The sequence below is a fragment of the Nelumbo lutea genome, chromosome 3, assembly GCF_056320005.1.
Source record: "Nelumbo lutea isolate HS-2025 chromosome 3, American lotus-T2T, whole genome shotgun sequence".
NCBI classification, from domain to species: domain Eukaryota; kingdom Viridiplantae; phylum Streptophyta; class Magnoliopsida; order Proteales; family Nelumbonaceae; genus Nelumbo; species Nelumbo lutea.
In genome coordinates this window covers 114,941,426-114,958,908 of record NC_142686.1, presented here as the reverse complement: position 1 = coordinate 114,958,908, position 17,483 = coordinate 114,941,426, and the positions used below count along the sequence as shown (strand labels likewise).

The 17,483-nt window shown below is 37.9% G+C and overlaps 2 protein-coding genes across 6 annotated transcripts in view; one reads left to right on the top strand and one right to left on the bottom strand.

Annotated features, from left to right (window-relative positions):
* LOC148867811 (ADP-ribosylation factor 2-like) overlaps positions 1-9,210 on the top strand; it is a 31,768-nt gene extending 22,558 nt beyond the window's left edge. For 3 of the 5 annotated variants that reach the window (XM_088975833.1, XM_088975835.1, XM_088975836.1), the window contains exons 2-7: positions 5,498-5,662; positions 6,156-6,226; positions 8,318-8,437; positions 8,548-8,666; positions 8,777-8,858; positions 8,969-9,210. In XM_088975833.1, the coding sequence (XP_088831959.1) occupies positions 5,515-5,662; positions 6,156-6,226; positions 8,318-8,437; positions 8,548-8,666; positions 8,777-8,858; positions 8,969-8,974 (546 nt within the window). In that variant the 5' untranslated portion in view covers positions 5,498-5,514 and the 3' untranslated portion in view covers positions 8,975-9,210. The remainder of the gene's footprint in view (positions 1-5,497; positions 5,663-6,155; positions 6,227-8,317; positions 8,438-8,547; positions 8,667-8,776; positions 8,859-8,968) is intronic. The other 2 variants (XM_088975837.1, XM_088975834.1) reach the window with 1 other exon arrangement.
* Positions 9,211-11,218: 2,008 nt separating this feature from the next.
* ABCI20 (non-intrinsic ABC protein 9) lies at positions 11,219-15,309 on the bottom strand. Its single transcript, XM_088975822.1, has 7 exons — positions 14,975-15,309; positions 14,744-14,877; positions 13,668-13,787; positions 12,595-12,690; positions 12,336-12,488; positions 12,160-12,237; positions 11,219-11,715 (listed from the first exon to the last, which is right to left on the bottom strand). Exons 1-7 carry the CDS (start codon positions 15,135-15,137, stop codon positions 11,476-11,478), a joined length of 984 nt encoding a protein of 327 aa, XP_088831948.1. The 5' UTR covers positions 15,138-15,309; the 3' UTR covers positions 11,219-11,475.
* Positions 15,310-17,483: the final 2,174 nt, after the last annotated feature.

Below are 17,483 nucleotides of genomic sequence, written 5' to 3'. Positions count from 1 at the left end.
TAAAAAATGGATGCAAGAAAATTATATTGTTATTGAATGACTTGTGAACTCCATGCAACCTCAGATTAGTCAACACTATTTGTGGATGAATTCAGCAAAGGAAATTTGGGATAGTGTTGCTGAAACCTATTCCCATAAATTAAATGTAGCCAGGGCTTACAAGCTGATGAGTGATGTGAAGAATTTGAGAAGGGGAGAAACCTTTAGCTATTTATTTCTCAATATTGAGGTCTCTATGGCAAGAAATTGATTTGATTGAAGCTATAGCCTGGGACACCACTAATGATGTTGAGACCTACAAGAAACTTGTTGAGAGAAACAGGGTGTTTGAGTTTTTGACTGGGTTGAATCCAGAGTATGACATCACAAAGCAAAATATCTTATCCAATGATAGTGTTTCACTGTCTCAAGCCTATGCCTTGGTAATTAGCGAAGAAAGAAAGAGACTTGTCCAAGTTCAAGGGGCTGGTCTAAATGATCACTTTGCTAATATGGGAGTGAAACTTAAGGAATTTACAGGAACTCCAAGTGGCTCAGGGAAGAAAGAAATTATTTGTGAGTACTGTAAGAAACCAAATCACACTAAAGACGAGTGTTGGAAATTGCATCATGAGCTTCTTCCTCTTCGGTTTCAGAAGAAGTATGATAATATGAAGGTGGGGAATGCCAATATTGCTGCTGGTCCAGATAGCAATAGATGCCTAACTGAAGAGAAGTCTACTAGTGAGCAATTAGCAGCTATGGAAGGCAGAGTATGAGAAGTTTGGAAGGATGATCAGTCACCTAGAGGGTGTGGCCTCTTCTTCCAACCCTTCAGGAAATTCAACATCTTCTGTATTTGCTCATTCAGGTATACGGGCTTCTGCCAATCATGCAACTATTTTAGGTAATCGTAGGATCCCTTGGATTATTGATTTTGGTGCTTCTAATCATATGACTAGCCTTTCCACTTTTTTTGTTTCTTATGATTTACTTCCTAGCCGTGACAAAATCACCCTAGCCGATGGCTCTCTTGCCCCTATCTCTGGCAAGGGAACCATCAAGGCTACAGATTCCTTGGTTCTTCCTTTTGCTCTTCATGTACCCTAGCTAAATACAAATTTGTTATTTGTAAATAGTCTAACTAAATCTTTGAGCTGTTGTGTAACATTCTTTCCTTCCTACTGTGTTTTTTAGGATATGGAGTCTCAGAAAATAATTGGGAGTGGCCATGAGGCGAATGGAGTATATCTGCTGGTACTCCTAGACAGAGCCATGGACAACTTGAAAAAGTTGCTTTTGGATCTACATCTACAGAGTCTATTAGTCGAGTCATGTTATGTCATTTTTGTTTGGGTTATCTTTCTTTTTCTGCATTAAGCCATTTATTCCCATAACTGTTTAAGGGAATTAGTTTGTCCAGTCTTCATTGTGAGTCTTGTGAGTTGTCAAAACATTGTAGAAGCAGTTATCCTTTGGGTAATAAATTATCTTCTTTTCCATTCCATATTGTGCACTATGATGTGTGAGCCTTACCACTTACCTTCTATGGGTGGCTACAAATATTTTATCTTGTTTATTGATGATTTTCCACGGTTCACTTGGATATTTTTTATGAAGTTCCGTGATGAAGTTCCTAGACTTGTGAGGCAATTCCATGAATTTGTTCTAACCTGGTTTGATACCAGAATTAAAATTTTCAGATCCGACAATGCAAAAGAATATTTTGAGAAAAAACTGACCTGTTATCTCATTGATTTAAGCTCCTATGTTAGGACCCCATAACAGAATGGAGTTGCTGAAAGAAAAAATCGGCATATTGTTGAAGTTGCAAGAAGTATCCTATTTTCCTCACATGTCCCTACAAAATTTTGGGATGATGTTGTTCTCACTGCAACCTACCTAATTAACCGTATGCCATCCAGGGTTTTGGGGTTCAAGTCTCCCTTCAATCTTTCTCATCCGGGCAAGGACCTTTTTTCTATTCCACTCTGTGTCTTTGGCTGCACTTGTTATGTTCATATCCCAAGTGTCCAGAGACAGAAATTTGAACCAAAAGCTCACAAGTGTATTTTCCTTGGTTATTCCCCCACACAAAAGGGTTATTGTTGTTTTGATCCGAAGACTGAAACTCGGTATGTCTCAATGGATGTCACATTTGATGAGCTCTCTTCCTTTTATGATTCTTCTCAGGAGAGGCATTGTTCAAAGGGGGAGAATTTGTCACAGTTGTTTGCTCTCCCCCTTCCTATCCCAGTTGAGTCTTCTTTTGAGTCCCTTCCTCCTTCAAATGAGGCAAGGGAGGATCAGTCATCTCATTCTCATTCCAGTGTTCATATCCCTCCTCTTTTACCTCATCGTCCTCTTTTTAATCCTAGGTTGTACCAACGGCACAGAACCAAAAGTGAGCAGATTGATTCCCCTACACCACATGAACCTCCTGCACTTCCAGTCACAAAAGAGAGAACAAGTACTGATATAGCCCCTTTGGAGTCATCCTTTCCAGACCTTGATATCCCTATTGCTATTAGGAAAGGAAAAAGGAAGTGTACTGCACATTGCATTTTCAAACACCCTTATAGTTTGCTCTTTCCTTCATATTTTGGCTACCTTTCTTCTGTTGCTTCTAACCCAATTCTTAGATCTGTGTCAAAATCTCTTACTATTCCAGAATGAGGGATGCTATGATAACAGAAATTGATGCCCTACACAAGAATGACACTTGGGAAGTGGTTGATTTACCTAAAGGGAAGGATCCAATAGGCTGTAAGTAGGTTTTTACCATCAAATATCATGTTGATGGCACCATTGAAAGGTACAAGGCCAAGCTAGTTGCAAAAGGTTATACACATACATATGGGATTGATTATCTGGAGACCTTTGCTCCTATTGCCAAGATGATTTCTGTGAGAGTTCTGCTATCTCTGATTGCACACTCAGACTGGCCACTTTACCAGTTGGATGTAAAGAATGCATTTCTGAATAGAGAGTTACATGAGGAGGTCTATATTGTCTCTTCCTCCAGGGATGTATGAAACAGATATGAAAGGGATGGTCTGCAAGTTGAAGAAATCTCTTTATGGACTTAAACAGTCCCCTAGGGCATGGTTTGAAAGGTTTAGGGCTGCCCTTGTTAACTTTGGCTATGTACAGACTCAGTCTGATCATACCTCTTTGTGAAGATGAAAGGATCCTTGGCAGTTTATCTGATTCTGTATGTTGATGATATTGTTGTGACTGGTAATGATGTATCAAGGATTAATCATCTCAAATCTTTCCTTCATACAGAGTTTGAGATCAAAGATCTAGGGGAATTGAGATACTTTCTTGTCATAGAAGTTGCTCGATCTAAGGATGGGATCCTTATCTCTTAGAGAAAGTATGTACTTGACTTGCTCTCTAAAACAGGGAAGATGGGAGCTAGACCAGTTGCTACTCCTATTGATATGAGTCATAAACTCTCTGCTTCAGATGGAATATTGTTGAAAGATAAGGGAGTCTTCCAGAGGCTACTTGGGAAACTTCTCTATCTATGCATGAGTCGGCTAGACATTTCATATGCTGTCAGTTGCATTAGTTAGTTCATGCATGCTCCCAGGGACACTCACATGGCAGCAGTAGAGCGGATTCTATGTTATTTGAAGGGTTCTCCTAGAAAGGGAATTCTATTTGCTAAGCATGGTCATATGAAACTTAAAGCCTACACAAATGTTGATTGGGCCAGAAATATTGATGACAAAAGATCTATCTCTGGATACTGCAGCTTGGTGGCATGTAATATTGTCTCTTGGAGAAGCAAGAAACAATCAGTGGTTGCCAGATCTTCAGTCGAAGCTGAATACAGAGCCATGGCTCATGGAGTTTTTTAACTACTGTAGATCCTTGGTGGAGGAACTGGGTATTGAGCATGATAAGCCATTGATTTTATACTATGATAATCAGGCCGCCATCAACATTGCTCACAATCCAGTGTAACATGACAGAACCAAACATGTTGAAGTTGACAAACACTTCATTCGAGAAAGAGTGCCTTCTGGAGAAGTGTGTCTACTTTTCATCACTTTTGAAGGATAGTTAGCTGATTTCCTCACCAAGGGCATTCTCAAGGCTAAACTTTAGCATGATACTGGCAAGCTTGGCATGATTGACATCTATGCTCAACTTGAGGGGGAGTGTAGAGAAGATGGGACGAATGGCCTATAGGCTGTTTATCCTTTTTATCTTTTTATGTTCTTTGCTATAATGGGCCTTAATCTGGGCTCTTATTTTTTTCTTATGTTATGTTTTTAATTTTCTGCCCAACTAGGGACCTCTCTATAAATTACTAAAGTTTAACTTAATGAAATGGGATTAGGGGTGTAAGAGGAGATTATGTTTTGAAAATCTCTCTCTGAACCCTAGTTGCCGCAACTTCTTCTTCTTCTCTCTTCTTGTAAGCTGATTTCTGCCACTTTCTATTGATTCTCTACATCCTTTTAAACAGTCCTTTCATTTCAAACGACTGTTTTTCTTTTGAAACTTTGATCGTATTTCACTCTCTTAGTATTAATGTGGAAATTCTAATCGTTTTTTTATGGTCATATTGAAGACTTTCATCTCTGTATTGATGTCCCAATTAGACTATGCCAGCTATCCTTTTTACTTTTTTAGGAACCTAATGAACGGATGAAGAGTTGAATGACTCTTATGTTCATATCCATCCTCATTATCCTGTCAATAGCAATCAACAATTGTCTTAAGACCACTGTACGCCATTTCAAAAAAATTCAAGCTCACTTTTTTTCTCTCTATCTATCCTGTGTTCTGAACCTAATCACAACTGAACGAAGATTCAAAAAAAAAAAAAATAGAACCCCAAAATGAGATAGCAAGAGAAAGAGTCAGAGACCATAAAAGAGATACTTCTTTGATGAGTTTCTAATTATATTTTTGGATTTCATATTCTGTGTTGGAATTATTGTTCTGGTTGCTTTCAATAAACTCCAGAAATTCAGTTGGCTAGGGTTAAAAAATTTTCACCTGTTAGTCTCTGTCTCGTGGAATTACTATCTAGTCCCAACGTCCTTGAATGCCGTTGCTGTCTTTAGTATAGCGTTGTTAACTTGACACCATTGTTAACTTTTGATATGGCTTTAAAGAGAACAGATTAGTGAAACGGGATTCATGTAGCCGACCACACATAATTGGGATAAGGCAGGATGATGACGATAATTTAGTATTTTTTTGGTAAAAATACTCTTCTTATATAGTTGAAGTTTTCAATTTCTGACACTTTAGAAAGTAAGATGGTTCCAATATAATTAGTAAATTTTCAGAGATAATAACCTAGATGCCTATGTTATGTTTGGGTCTTTAAACTGTATGTCAGGGATTCTGTATACATTTTTCTTTATTATACTTTTTTTTTAATTGCATACAATGACCAAGAACCATGCCTATCGGCCCTATCCATTGAAAAATGTTTTTTCTTATAAATGTGTCATACTTCTTGAATGAATTTCTAATTTGCAATCTGTAGAACCATCAGACACAAAGATGGGGCTGTCTTTCACCAAGCTTTTTAGTCGGCTCTTTGCCAAGAAAGAGATGCGCATTCTTATGGTGGGTCTTGATGCTGCGGGTAAGACCACCATTTTGTACAAGCTCAAGTTGGGAGAGATTGTCACAACAATTCCAACCATTGGTATGCTTTTGACCCTATAATATAAATGATTTCAAGAGTGGCTTTTTTTCCTGTATGTTTTTAAGGGAATGTTCTGCCTGGATGTCCATGTAATGTGTAGAAGTATGTCCTACATTGGTTTGGTGAATTAAACTTTTAGTTTGGGGGTTCAACTGCTCACTCATTCATGTTTATTTATATTTCAACCATGGGAATGCAAATTTGAGAGTTTGAGTTTCTTGCAAGATGTGCATTTAGAAATGTTAGAGAAAATAGTTTTTTTTTTCTTTTTTAGAAGATATAAAAAAAATCATGTTTCAGGTTAAGAACGTATACATTTGCCTAAACCTAATTTTGTTCACCCCCTGGAATCCACACTTCAAGCCTATGTAATAGATTTTTATGCATTGTTGTTCTGCTAGGTAGCCACTAGATCACCACTATTCCTAAGTTATATTAAGCTTATAGTATTTTCACTCTTAACTCAAACTAATGAACCTTTTTTTCCGGTCAGGGTTTAATGTGGAGACTGTGGAATATAAGAACATTAGCTTCACTGTTTGGGATGTAGGTGGTCAGGACAAGGTATGTATGGTTATATTAAGCTAAATTATGTACAAAATTTGACTCTCCTGATTTAAGGGTGATGTTGAAATCTTGTGTTGTAAATTTACACCGTAAGTAGGAAAATGTTTAGGCTCCTTATGGTTGTAAGGATCAACTGAAATTGTCCCAACTTTGGCATTTGGATTATTTTTGTCCAGATTTTTCAATTTTCTGAACAATTCTGGTTCACCTGAACTGTGGACTAGAACTTTTCTTTGCCCCAATTTTGCCAGCATTGTTTAGAAGCCTAAATTAGTCTATAAAGTAACGTTGTGTGAATGTCCATGAACTTGTTCATGATGGCATTGGTGTTTGTGTGTTTAAAGTTCTGCAAGAATGCAACTGATGGGAAGTCGTGGCATTTTCTTAAAGTTGTATGCATGATTTATGACCAAAAATTGGCATTGGAGCTTTTATTTAGATGTTGCACTGTCAATTAATGTGATCGTCATAGTTATTTATGTCTTGTGAAACCATGCTTATGGACGGTCTAGTGCTGATTAATTGTTTTACCATCAGCACTTAACATAATCATAAGCTAGATCAAATTAAGCCACCTCATATTTCATTGTTTCCTTATCCATACAAGAAAACACTATCCATGTTGTGGCTGACATTTCAATGCACTCTGATGATGATTATGATTGATAACACACACACACACACACGTAGTTGTAGTATACTGGTGTATGAACAGTATTGTTCTGGATGTTTCACTGTCATTTAATGTGATGATCATGATTTATTTATTTATAGTTATTTATGTCTTTGGAAACCATGCTTATGGACGATCTAGTGCTGATAAAATATTTTACCATCATCACCTGACATAATCATGAGCTAGATCAAATTAAGCCACTTCATATTCCATTGTTTCTTTAGCTATACTATACAAGAAATCGCTATCCATGTTGTGGTTGACATTTCAAGACACCCTGATGATGATTATGATTGATAACACATTCACATGTAGTTATACACTTATAGGAGGATACTGGTATATGAACAGTTGATCTGGATGGAGACCAGACTACAATTAACACAATCATAAATTTTCTAAATGGTCTTGTAACCTCTCTTTTTTTATGGTAAAAATAATAATTTCATTAAAAGGAAAAAAATCCATATAATCTTGGTAAAACCTGAGCACGTAACAAAAGCAAGGAGAAGATTAAAACATATCATCAAATTACAAAATTCCATTCCTATAACTTCCCCAAATCAGACCCCTAAGACCTCTTTATTGACTTGGTCAAATTCTGGAAAAACAAGACCCAACTTTACACAGCTTTGCCAATGGCTGCCACCAGCATCTCCATCCTAACTTCAACCTTGCAATAACATCACTTTTGAAATAAATTTTCCAACATATTCCTCATTGAAACCCTTCTTCCTTTGCTCAGCCCCTGACAATCCAAGATTGCAATCCATCCTCCCGCCCCCCCCCCCCTCTCCAGTTTCCGGCCTTCGAACTTTCTCCCTTCACTCCTCCTGTGCCTTCTTCCCACCCTTTCCCATTCCTCCCACACCTCTCCCCCTTCCCCTGCAACTTTCTTATTATATTCTTCCTACCTCCTTTCAAATTGTTCAATTGCCTTTCTAACCACCTTCTCCCTACCCAGGAAGAATAAGCCGAGTGATTCTCCAACCTTCACATGTCTATCCACCAGGTGCTCAACTTCCACTCTCCCCACACCTGAGTGCTCCCTAACTGCTGGATATTTATTTGGATGGTGTTCTACTGGTTAGAGATTCCTCCATCAGCATTTAATATTTTCATATGCGAGATGTACTTGGACTGTTTGGCCTTCCTTCTTTTCATTGATCACATTAGGAAATGGACGTTCCCAATTGACATTTATAGACACAAGTTTATGGCCCCCTTTTTCCATGCTCTTTCTATTTGATCCTGATTAATTTATTATTTAATGTTGTCAAAGTAAAACCTGTTGGTCACCTTTAACTATTTGTCAAATTCCATTTTAAGTATTACTAGTATTGTTTTCTGCTTGGCTATTTTGGTTAGAAGTCCTACATTTGTGGATTGTTTCCTTGTGGGGGTAATTTCAGATCCGTCCCTTGTGGAGACATTACTTCCAAAACACACAAGGTCTTATCTTTGTCGTAGACAGCAATGATCGAGATCGTGTTGTTGAGGCTAGGGATGAGCTTCACAGGATGTTGAATGAGGTAAGAGAAGGCATTCTGTAATGTTCAATTACCAAGTTATGCCAATTTGATTATCAATTTTATTCACTGTCTTTCTTTAAACTTGAATATGTTACTGGGTACTGTGGCAGGATGAATTGAGGGACGCTGTTTTGCTTGTATTTGCAAATAAGCAAGATCTTCCAAATGCAATGAATGCTGCTGAGATTACTGATAAACTTGGCCTTCATTCCCTCCGTCAACGGCACTGGTAGATCAACTTGCATGCACACTATTATTATCGATTACCCAAATTTGATAGAGATCCTCTCAATCCCAAACTGAGTAATACTTTTTTTTTTATCACTGTCTCTTGTACAGGTATATCCAGAGCGCATGCGCCACTTCCGGAGAAGGGTTGTACGAAGGACTGGACTGGCTCTCCAACAACATTGCTAACAAGGTATGCATCTTCCGGTGACAGTACATAGATTGACTTTCACGAGAGGACATTTTTATTCACTTGCTCATGTTTCTTCAAACTCTTTATGTTTTCCTTCTTTTCTTTTGCAGGCATAGATGCGTTTTCTTTTATGATGGTTTTTGAGCTGCAATCAGTGTCAGAGTTAGAGATACTATTTGATGTCCTTTATTTTTTTTACCCTTGTTTCTTTTTATCTTTTTGTGAGAAGAGTATTGTTACTTGTTATCCCATAATATGTTCATTTTGTTTATGATTATAGATACTGAAATTTGTTTCTCTTAGATGCGCAGTATAATTCAGAAAAGTTCTCTCTTATTTTGCTGTTTCGAAATCTTAGCTTAATCCGGTCACTTCTGATAATGTTGTACTACCACCGACATTTATATTTGTTCTTTTCTCTTTACCGAGCATGGGAAGGGGGGATTTGAGATCTTTTGTTTCCCTTTCAATTTTTTCCTGTGTGTGTAGGTGGATGTAAATACTTTCCGTGCATGCAGGGTTTTTTTTTTGTATTGAGATCCCATATCCTTTCTACCACCCTGTTCTCCTCGATCAAAAGTGGAAGCGGTTTACTAAGAGTCCGATTAGCATACTTAAAGGCATGATATCTAAACAGCTAATAACCAATCAACCGGTATCATACAAGTGATATTGCAATCGACTGATAACCACCTTCCGCCCTCAAAAAAAAAAAACCACCTTCTTCCTACTTAAATTCTCGCTTTAATAAAAAATGGGAACCGCGTCATCTTGCTTCCTTCCTCACTCCTAAACAATAAAGTTTGAGGGTACGAGGACCACTTCCTTTTAGTGCGAACAAGTGATATACAAAGAGGGGACCACTTCGTCTTGGTGCAAACTAACTGAGCAAAAAGGTTCATTATATGCAACAAACTTCCCTTCTGGTTTGATACTTTGATCTAGAGCCTTCAACCAAAGAATTGGCGTACTGGGGATACACCCACCAGTATATGAACTATATGATTATTTAAGGTAGTTCTGTTTCCTATTAAATAACAAGGCCGTAGAGTCTTGGACCAAAGTCACCCATCAAAGAATTTGTGCCTAGAGGAATTCACACAAGTTTGGCCAGGATAAGCTTGCCTTTTAATAGCTCAACTCAATAGATCTGCTTTGCATATATGCTCAGAGTGACCGAAATCAGGGTTCAAAGTATCCACATGCACATTTCAGTTCTACCAGGACAATGAATCCATTTCACGTCATTCTTCAGATGTTTCTCCTCAGTGATGGCAAAATCCTCCACTGCACTACGTCAAAGTCAACAATAACATTGACGGTGCTTGGCGCTTAGTCTCTTGCAGCTGTTGGAGTAGTCATCAGTGATGATGGTGGCAATGTCATTGGTGGCAGAAGCCGAGGCCCTTGCAGTTTTAGCTCAAAGTATGACCATGAACTGTATTATTCTGGAGAGTGATTTTGGCAGGCTCACACCATTGTTCTTGAATGCAGGAGACTCCTTCCAGAGTTTCTTTCCTTTTTTTTCTTCTGCATACTCTTCTTCATGTAACAAGGTAGCCCATGGGCATGCTCAACATTCTATCTTGCATGATCGCTCCATAACCTGGTCTGGTCTATGGTGCTATCTGAGATGTAATTTTTCTTTATGAATGGTTTAAAGTATCCACATCCACAAAATGCAAAAACTGCATTTCATTCATTTCTAAAGGGTAATACCTTTTTTTTCAAGCTGATGTTCCAGGGTTAAGCATGATAGGAGGGTTCTTACGTTTGAATATAGGGAAAATCTATGCTGCCAGTAAGATTGAAAGAATACCAGAAAGGCTTTGACCAATCAAAACCTTCCCATAAATTTTTATTTGGTTACCAATTTTTATGATACCAGTTCATTGGTTACAAAACTTTTGGGTATCAGAAGTTGAACCCTTGAACGTAAAAGACAGCCCCTTAAGTCCCCCTAAATAGCATTGCGTTGTATTAAAAAACAGACACGTATCATATGATACACACCAATACATTGTGATATTTTGAACTTGACCACAATCAGCTTGTAAGGAATTTGATCCGGGGCGAATTATTTCCGCATGGGCAATGGGCAAGGCATCTGATTCACCACCACTGACTAATGAATATGTCAAATTGATTTCCCAATCAATTTATAAATTTCAAAGTTGAAACCACAAAGATGTTATCCAGCAATAAATATGCACACTATTATTAGCCTAGTTTTCTTGCATGAAGTAAATGATCTCAACTTGAATTCGTTTTCATGCTTGTCAGCTCGAGACATGGCATTGCACCAATGCATTTAGCCAAAAAAAAAAAAAAAACTTACACGACTTACAACTATACCTTCCTTCAGTACGAAAGTATTGTGATTTAGCATCCAAGAAACCTGATCTAAAATTCTGATACAAGATACATCACCTGGGGTATCTGAATACCTAATCCCCCGGGGGATAACCCCAAAGAGAAAAAAGAAGATAAAAACAGAGCAATGGAATAAAAAATAAGAAAAACAATAAAAATAAAACTGATGGATTTCAACGTCACCCCATAAACAAAGTATACCAGGGCAGTCTTCACTAATTGCATTTGTTGTGGGATAAATTCACTACTGCCTCAAAACGCGGTTTGAGCTGAATAAGAAAATTTCCTCACCTGCCACAGTTGAGTGAAGCCTTCCTGCAGCCCAACCATTGTTCATTGCACGAACAACACTACTGGCTGGATTGCCAACAACTCGGGTGCCCTCAACTTTCTTTTCGAATTTCAAAAGACCACTTGCTTTCCTCTCTTTTCTTCTCCTCCTTTCTTCATCCCTCTCCTTCCTAAGCCAACTTTCCACGGTTCTCTACAGATCCCAGTGAAATGATACAGATCAGCTACAGAAAGGAGGCATTTCTTACAGAGGCATATTTAATGTTACAAAAAATTGTTCTTTGGGTTTAGTTTGGAAAGAGTACAAATAAATACAAAAAACAGGGCTTTGCACTCCACATATTTGTATTTGTACTATTTCCAAACTGAGCCTTAGGAATTAGCAAAGAGAAGAAATAAAAATTTGTAAGCACATTCCAGAATCCATATTATGAAGGCACCTAAGTTAGGTTGCATATATGCTAAAGAAGTAAGGAAGAAGTCTCATTTCACATGATAAAATTTTTTTTTCACCATAAATTGGAAAATGCATTCAAGATGTGAAAGAAGGTACGAAACCGAGAAGCCTCAGAAGGAATCCAACCTAATTATGTACCATTTAATTGGAGAACAAGGTTTGGAGTTTAAACCAACTAACCATCAGGGACAAATTGCTCATCTCCTTAACTTTCTGCATTGGCATTGCCAATTGCAACCTCCCATGAGCTATATAAACCTGAACAGAATTGAACATTTTATTAGGAAATGACACAAGAACTCATTCAATGTTTGAAAACAGAACAAAGCAATAGTCAAATCAAAATTGAGCCATACTATATGTGAAGGCCAATCCTCAAGACCATCAAATATATGGGTTGCATATATAATTGTAGAACCCCGTTCATTACATTCCTTTCTAAGGAACCTCAAAAGGTCAGCCCTTGCTAGCACATCAAGGTCAACAGTAATTTCATCAAGAAGGAGAACCTACAGAAACAAGGAAGTACTTGTTAAACGCATACCAGTTAAAATTAACATTGGGAATCTAAACATTTAGCTCTTAGCTCTTAGAAGAAACAATGAGAGGGAACACCTTAAATGGCTTCAGAAGGCCCATACAAATTTGCACACGTCTTCTCTGACCATCGGATGCCTTGTGCATTCTCCATGATAGATCAATATCTAACACCTAGGACACCAGATAAACCAAATGACAAATAAATGACACTAAATATCATTTTTTTTTATGAATAACATAAACCATTGATTAAAAATACATGCAAAGAAAAGCATGTACAAACATTTCAAGCATCCCGAGATTAGTCAACTTAGATAGCCGCCTGAATAACCATTTTACATTTACAACCGTAAATGTAAAATAATTGCTTAGATACACTGTATTCTGCTGTTACATGACTAACCACCTGTCCCCAAAATAATCATTGGTTTACCTTCTCTCAAAATCTGTCATACCATTGGCTGATCTAAATAACCATTTTACATTTACAACCCTTTCCCTCTTCAGTATTTTAATTTCCTTCACTAGTTGCTTGTACTGCCATGGGATCACCTCCTCATTTTTCAGCCATTTTATCCCAACTGCTGAATACCTTCCACTTAAACATTTTTGCAAGTACACTTCCTTGCTAGTCTCAAGACTCTCAACTCCTATAAAACAGTTTAAAGGTTCTGCCTTTATTATGTTTTCTTACCCAATTGGTTGTGAGAACATAACCAAAAATGTTCCATTGATGACCCCTACCTGCTGGACCAACATCTCCATTAAGTATATAGTTGGAGGTTGGTCTTCTCTGCTTAACCATGTACATTTTTTTTTTGGGGGGGGGGGGGTATTTTATCACATACAATTTCTGATAGCTGGTTTATTGTCGTTTGAATCATATTTTAACTCTCTAATGTACCCATAATGACCAGGAAGAGAGAATGGAACATTTCATCTAAGAGTTCAGATTTGGGAAATGAAAAACAGAAAAAATTAATTAACCATTACTAGCCACCAGAACTCATGGTCAATTTAATTCAACAAACTCACAAGTCTTTTAATCATTCAGAAGCAGGCATTCTGAACACCACTAAAATGACAAACTACAAAACCAGATTCTCAAAGCTGAGATTTCTTCATTTCAGAGAAAATGTATATCATACCTTTATGAGTTCAGCTCTCCTCTGTGGATCAATACCTGAAACACCAAATATCATTTTTTCTGCAGAAATGTCCATTTGTATTGGAACTTCAAACCCAGCAAAAGCGACATCCCGCCTCCACTGCACAGAGTATGTCACATTCAGTGTGAATTGTTTATTTATGATAGACTGTTGTGGTAAATATAAAGTTATTATGCCATAAAGACAGTGTATTGTTGGATCTGTGACACAGATGGCTCAGCAGGTGCAAGCAGGACCTTTCATTCAATGCAAATTAACCAGCATACAGTGTGCCTTAGAGACTGAAAAAGATGACCTTAAGATGATTGTAAAGCCCCATAAGTAGATCTTGAACAAAGAATGAGCAAATTCTCTCTGATCATCCAAATGCATGTGAGAGAAGTCTTCTTTTTTCTTTTTTCTTTTTTTTTTTTTTTTGTGTTTCTAATTTTTACTATGCATCTTCTTTTCTTCATTTTTCTAGAGTAGCCGTATTTACATTATTGGATATGCCTATAAATATAAACGAAAAACCATGAATTTAGGACTGAATTAGAAAGTAAAGCATGTGAGGTTGTGAGAACAAGATGGTTTGGTGAAACAATTAGGAGTGATGCTGCTATGCCAAGAACAAATTCTTTTTATATCTTATCATCTTCGAGCGCTTACACAAACAGGTAAACAACCTATTGTCTCCATTGCTTGAAGAACAACTCTAGTTAAGTTCATTAGCCCTAGAAAAGAAACGGCCTAAAGGGGCTATCTAAGATTAGCTTAAGAAGGCATGAAGATCCTATTGTTACCAATTGGTATTTGAATTAGCCAATATTTCTATTTCCTGATGAAATCTATGAAAGAAGTTCCACAGGGGCAAACTCAACAAACCACTCGGTAGACCCATATTTGCAGTTCAGTTAGACTTCTCAAACTCGCCAAACCGTTTCGTGAATTGATGGAGTAAATTTTTGTTACTTTGGATGGATAATTAGTAGAGTTAATTCTATGTAAAAGTCGGCAAAATGTGAACCTTTTAGCGATGAAATACTGTAATTTGATTAGAAAGATGAAGAACGAACCTCTCCACCAAGATAGCAGAGATCACCGGACGACGTCAAACCGGTATCATGGAAAGCCGATTTACCGAGCACTCGAACCATGTGGGGCTCCACCATGTGTTTCCCTCCTAATATCTTCAGAATTGTCGTCTTCCCTGAATCATCACCGTAGGATTAGAACAATAACCAACGTCAACACTATATGATCAAGAATTGTATCAGTTTCAGGAATTTGGAGGGGAGAGGTCGAACCGGCGCCATTGGAGCCAACTAGAAGGCAGCGGTCTCCGGTATAGAGAGACAGAGAGAAGTCGTCGATCAAAGGCGTGGAACCGGGCGGAGGGTGACCATCGATGCCGGGATACGTGAACTTGAGGTTGTTGATCTCGATCGTAGGTTTGGGATCCTCTGCCATTCTCGCACGCTACGACTTCGAGGGGCGATGGTGGAGGAAGAGGAGCCAGGATCTTGGTTTTGAAGAGGGAGGTTAGCGAGTCGAGTTGTTGACTCAGAGTAGGAGTGAACCGAGTTGAGGAAGCGTGGCGTCATCTCACCCTCTTAGTTTGCCGACTCAAAAAGTGAAATACAATTCAATTAACAGGTTGTTTTCCGAAGGGATTTCTAGACAGTGTTTATGGTGTATGGAAACTCAATGATGCCGAAACAACTTTGACCTTTAGCCTGTGATACGGTAGCCGAGACTCGAGTCGAGATGTTCACTTTGTGTGATCCGCTCATGATAGAGCGCGCCTCACACCGATCTCACAGTCATATCATGAGGAACATCTCCCGTGAATATGGGATGTGCATGTAAACGTTAATGCCGCCGAATGCACTATTTGCCTGTTAGGCAAGTCTTTTACAAGAGATCGGTGTATTTGGTTTTGGAAGAATACAGACTATTTGGTTTGGTTGCATTTAGCAAGTCCTTTTATACGGGCTTTGGGCTGTTTAGAATATCGGAAGCTTAAATTTTGGGTTTTTTCAGTTTGGCAATAAAAAAATTTATTGAGAAAAAGCTCCAACCCATAAAAGATGCCAACGGCTCAAATTTGGGTTTTTTCATGAAGTTTCAAATGAAGCTTTTACAATCTTTTAGCACTCCTGTCTTATTTAAACATGTGGTATGATGCGGAGAAAATTGGTTATTTTTTTACAATAAAACTATTTGAATGTATAAGTGGGGCCCACCTTAGAAAATATATGTGGGACCTATATTTAAAAATGCATGTAGACCCCACATACATGTTCATAAATGGATCCATATGCATGTCCACTAATGGCATGTAAGGCCCACCTTGTAAAATGTATGTGGCCCTACACACATGTCCACACATGTCCACACATAAACCCCACATACATGCCATTAGTGGACATGCATGTGTGTCACAAGTGATTCCTTCACCGTGCCATCAAGCACCTTCCACTGTGCCATCAATGTGCTTTCATGGTGTCATTATGTATGTCATGGGTGGACTATGTATGTATCTTTGTAAGGGGGTCTACCAATGGCATTATTGTAATTATCTAGTATGATTTTCTCCTCTTTTGATGTTTATTTTTATCATTCCCCCAAAAGTTTAACGTATTCTTTGAGGGGAGGTAAGTAGTCAAGTGAATCAATAGTGTGTAAAGGTTAAGCACGAGATCCCCTCGACACTAAATTGTGTTATTATGCTTACCATCAATCAATGCAATACATGTAGCATTTTGACTAATTTGTGTCTTTTTGTTGCCTTTTGTGTTTATTACTTGCATTCGTAGGCTTTCTTAACCTCATCAATAACCGCATAGGGCCTTGTTGACTAGCCTTGTGATAGTTGGTATCAGAGCAAGTTGCTCTTCAACGCACAAGATCCTTGCATAACAACATTAGTGGTGGCACAATGAAGCACAACAAGGAACTCACCAACGAGATTCAACATGGCGTTGCCCATGCTAGGGAGATTGATGAGGCACAAGACAGTGAAAGAGTCACTCATGACATGTGGGCCCATGTCCACCAATGGTATGTGGGGTTTATCTCGAAAAATGTATGTGGGCCCTACATATATATCCACACATGGATTCCATGTGCATGTCTAATGGTATGTCGGGCCCATCTTGTAAAATGTACGTCTGCCCTATATACATGTCCACTAATAATATGTGGAGTCCACCTTTAAAAATGTACGTGAGCTCTACATACATGTCCACGCATGGACCCCACATGCATGCCCACCAATGGTATATGGGGCCCACCTTGAAAAATGTATGTAGACTCCACATACATATCCACACATGGACCCACATGCATGTCCACCAATGGTATGTGGGGGCCCACTTTATAAAATGCATGTAGGCACTACATACATATCCACTAATGGTATGTGTTGGGTCCACCTTAGAAAATATATGTGGGTCCCACATTTAGGGTGAGCATTATTTGATTTTACCAAACCGAAAATTTCGATTTCGATTTTTGATTAAATCAGTTCAATTATTTTGATTTTTGGTTATTTCAGTTTTCGGTTTCGATTTTTAGAATTAAAGTTTTGGTTAGCCAAATTAATCGAATTTTTTATTATTATATATAATATATTATATTTTAATATATTAATATATAATAGACTGAAATTCGATTTCATAATATATATATAATAAAGTATATATTATTAAAATTCGGTTTAAACCGAAATAACCGAAAACCAAACCAAAAATTTTGATTTTCCTAAATTTCAGTTTCGATCTCGATTTTTAAAATTTCGATTTATTCGGTTCG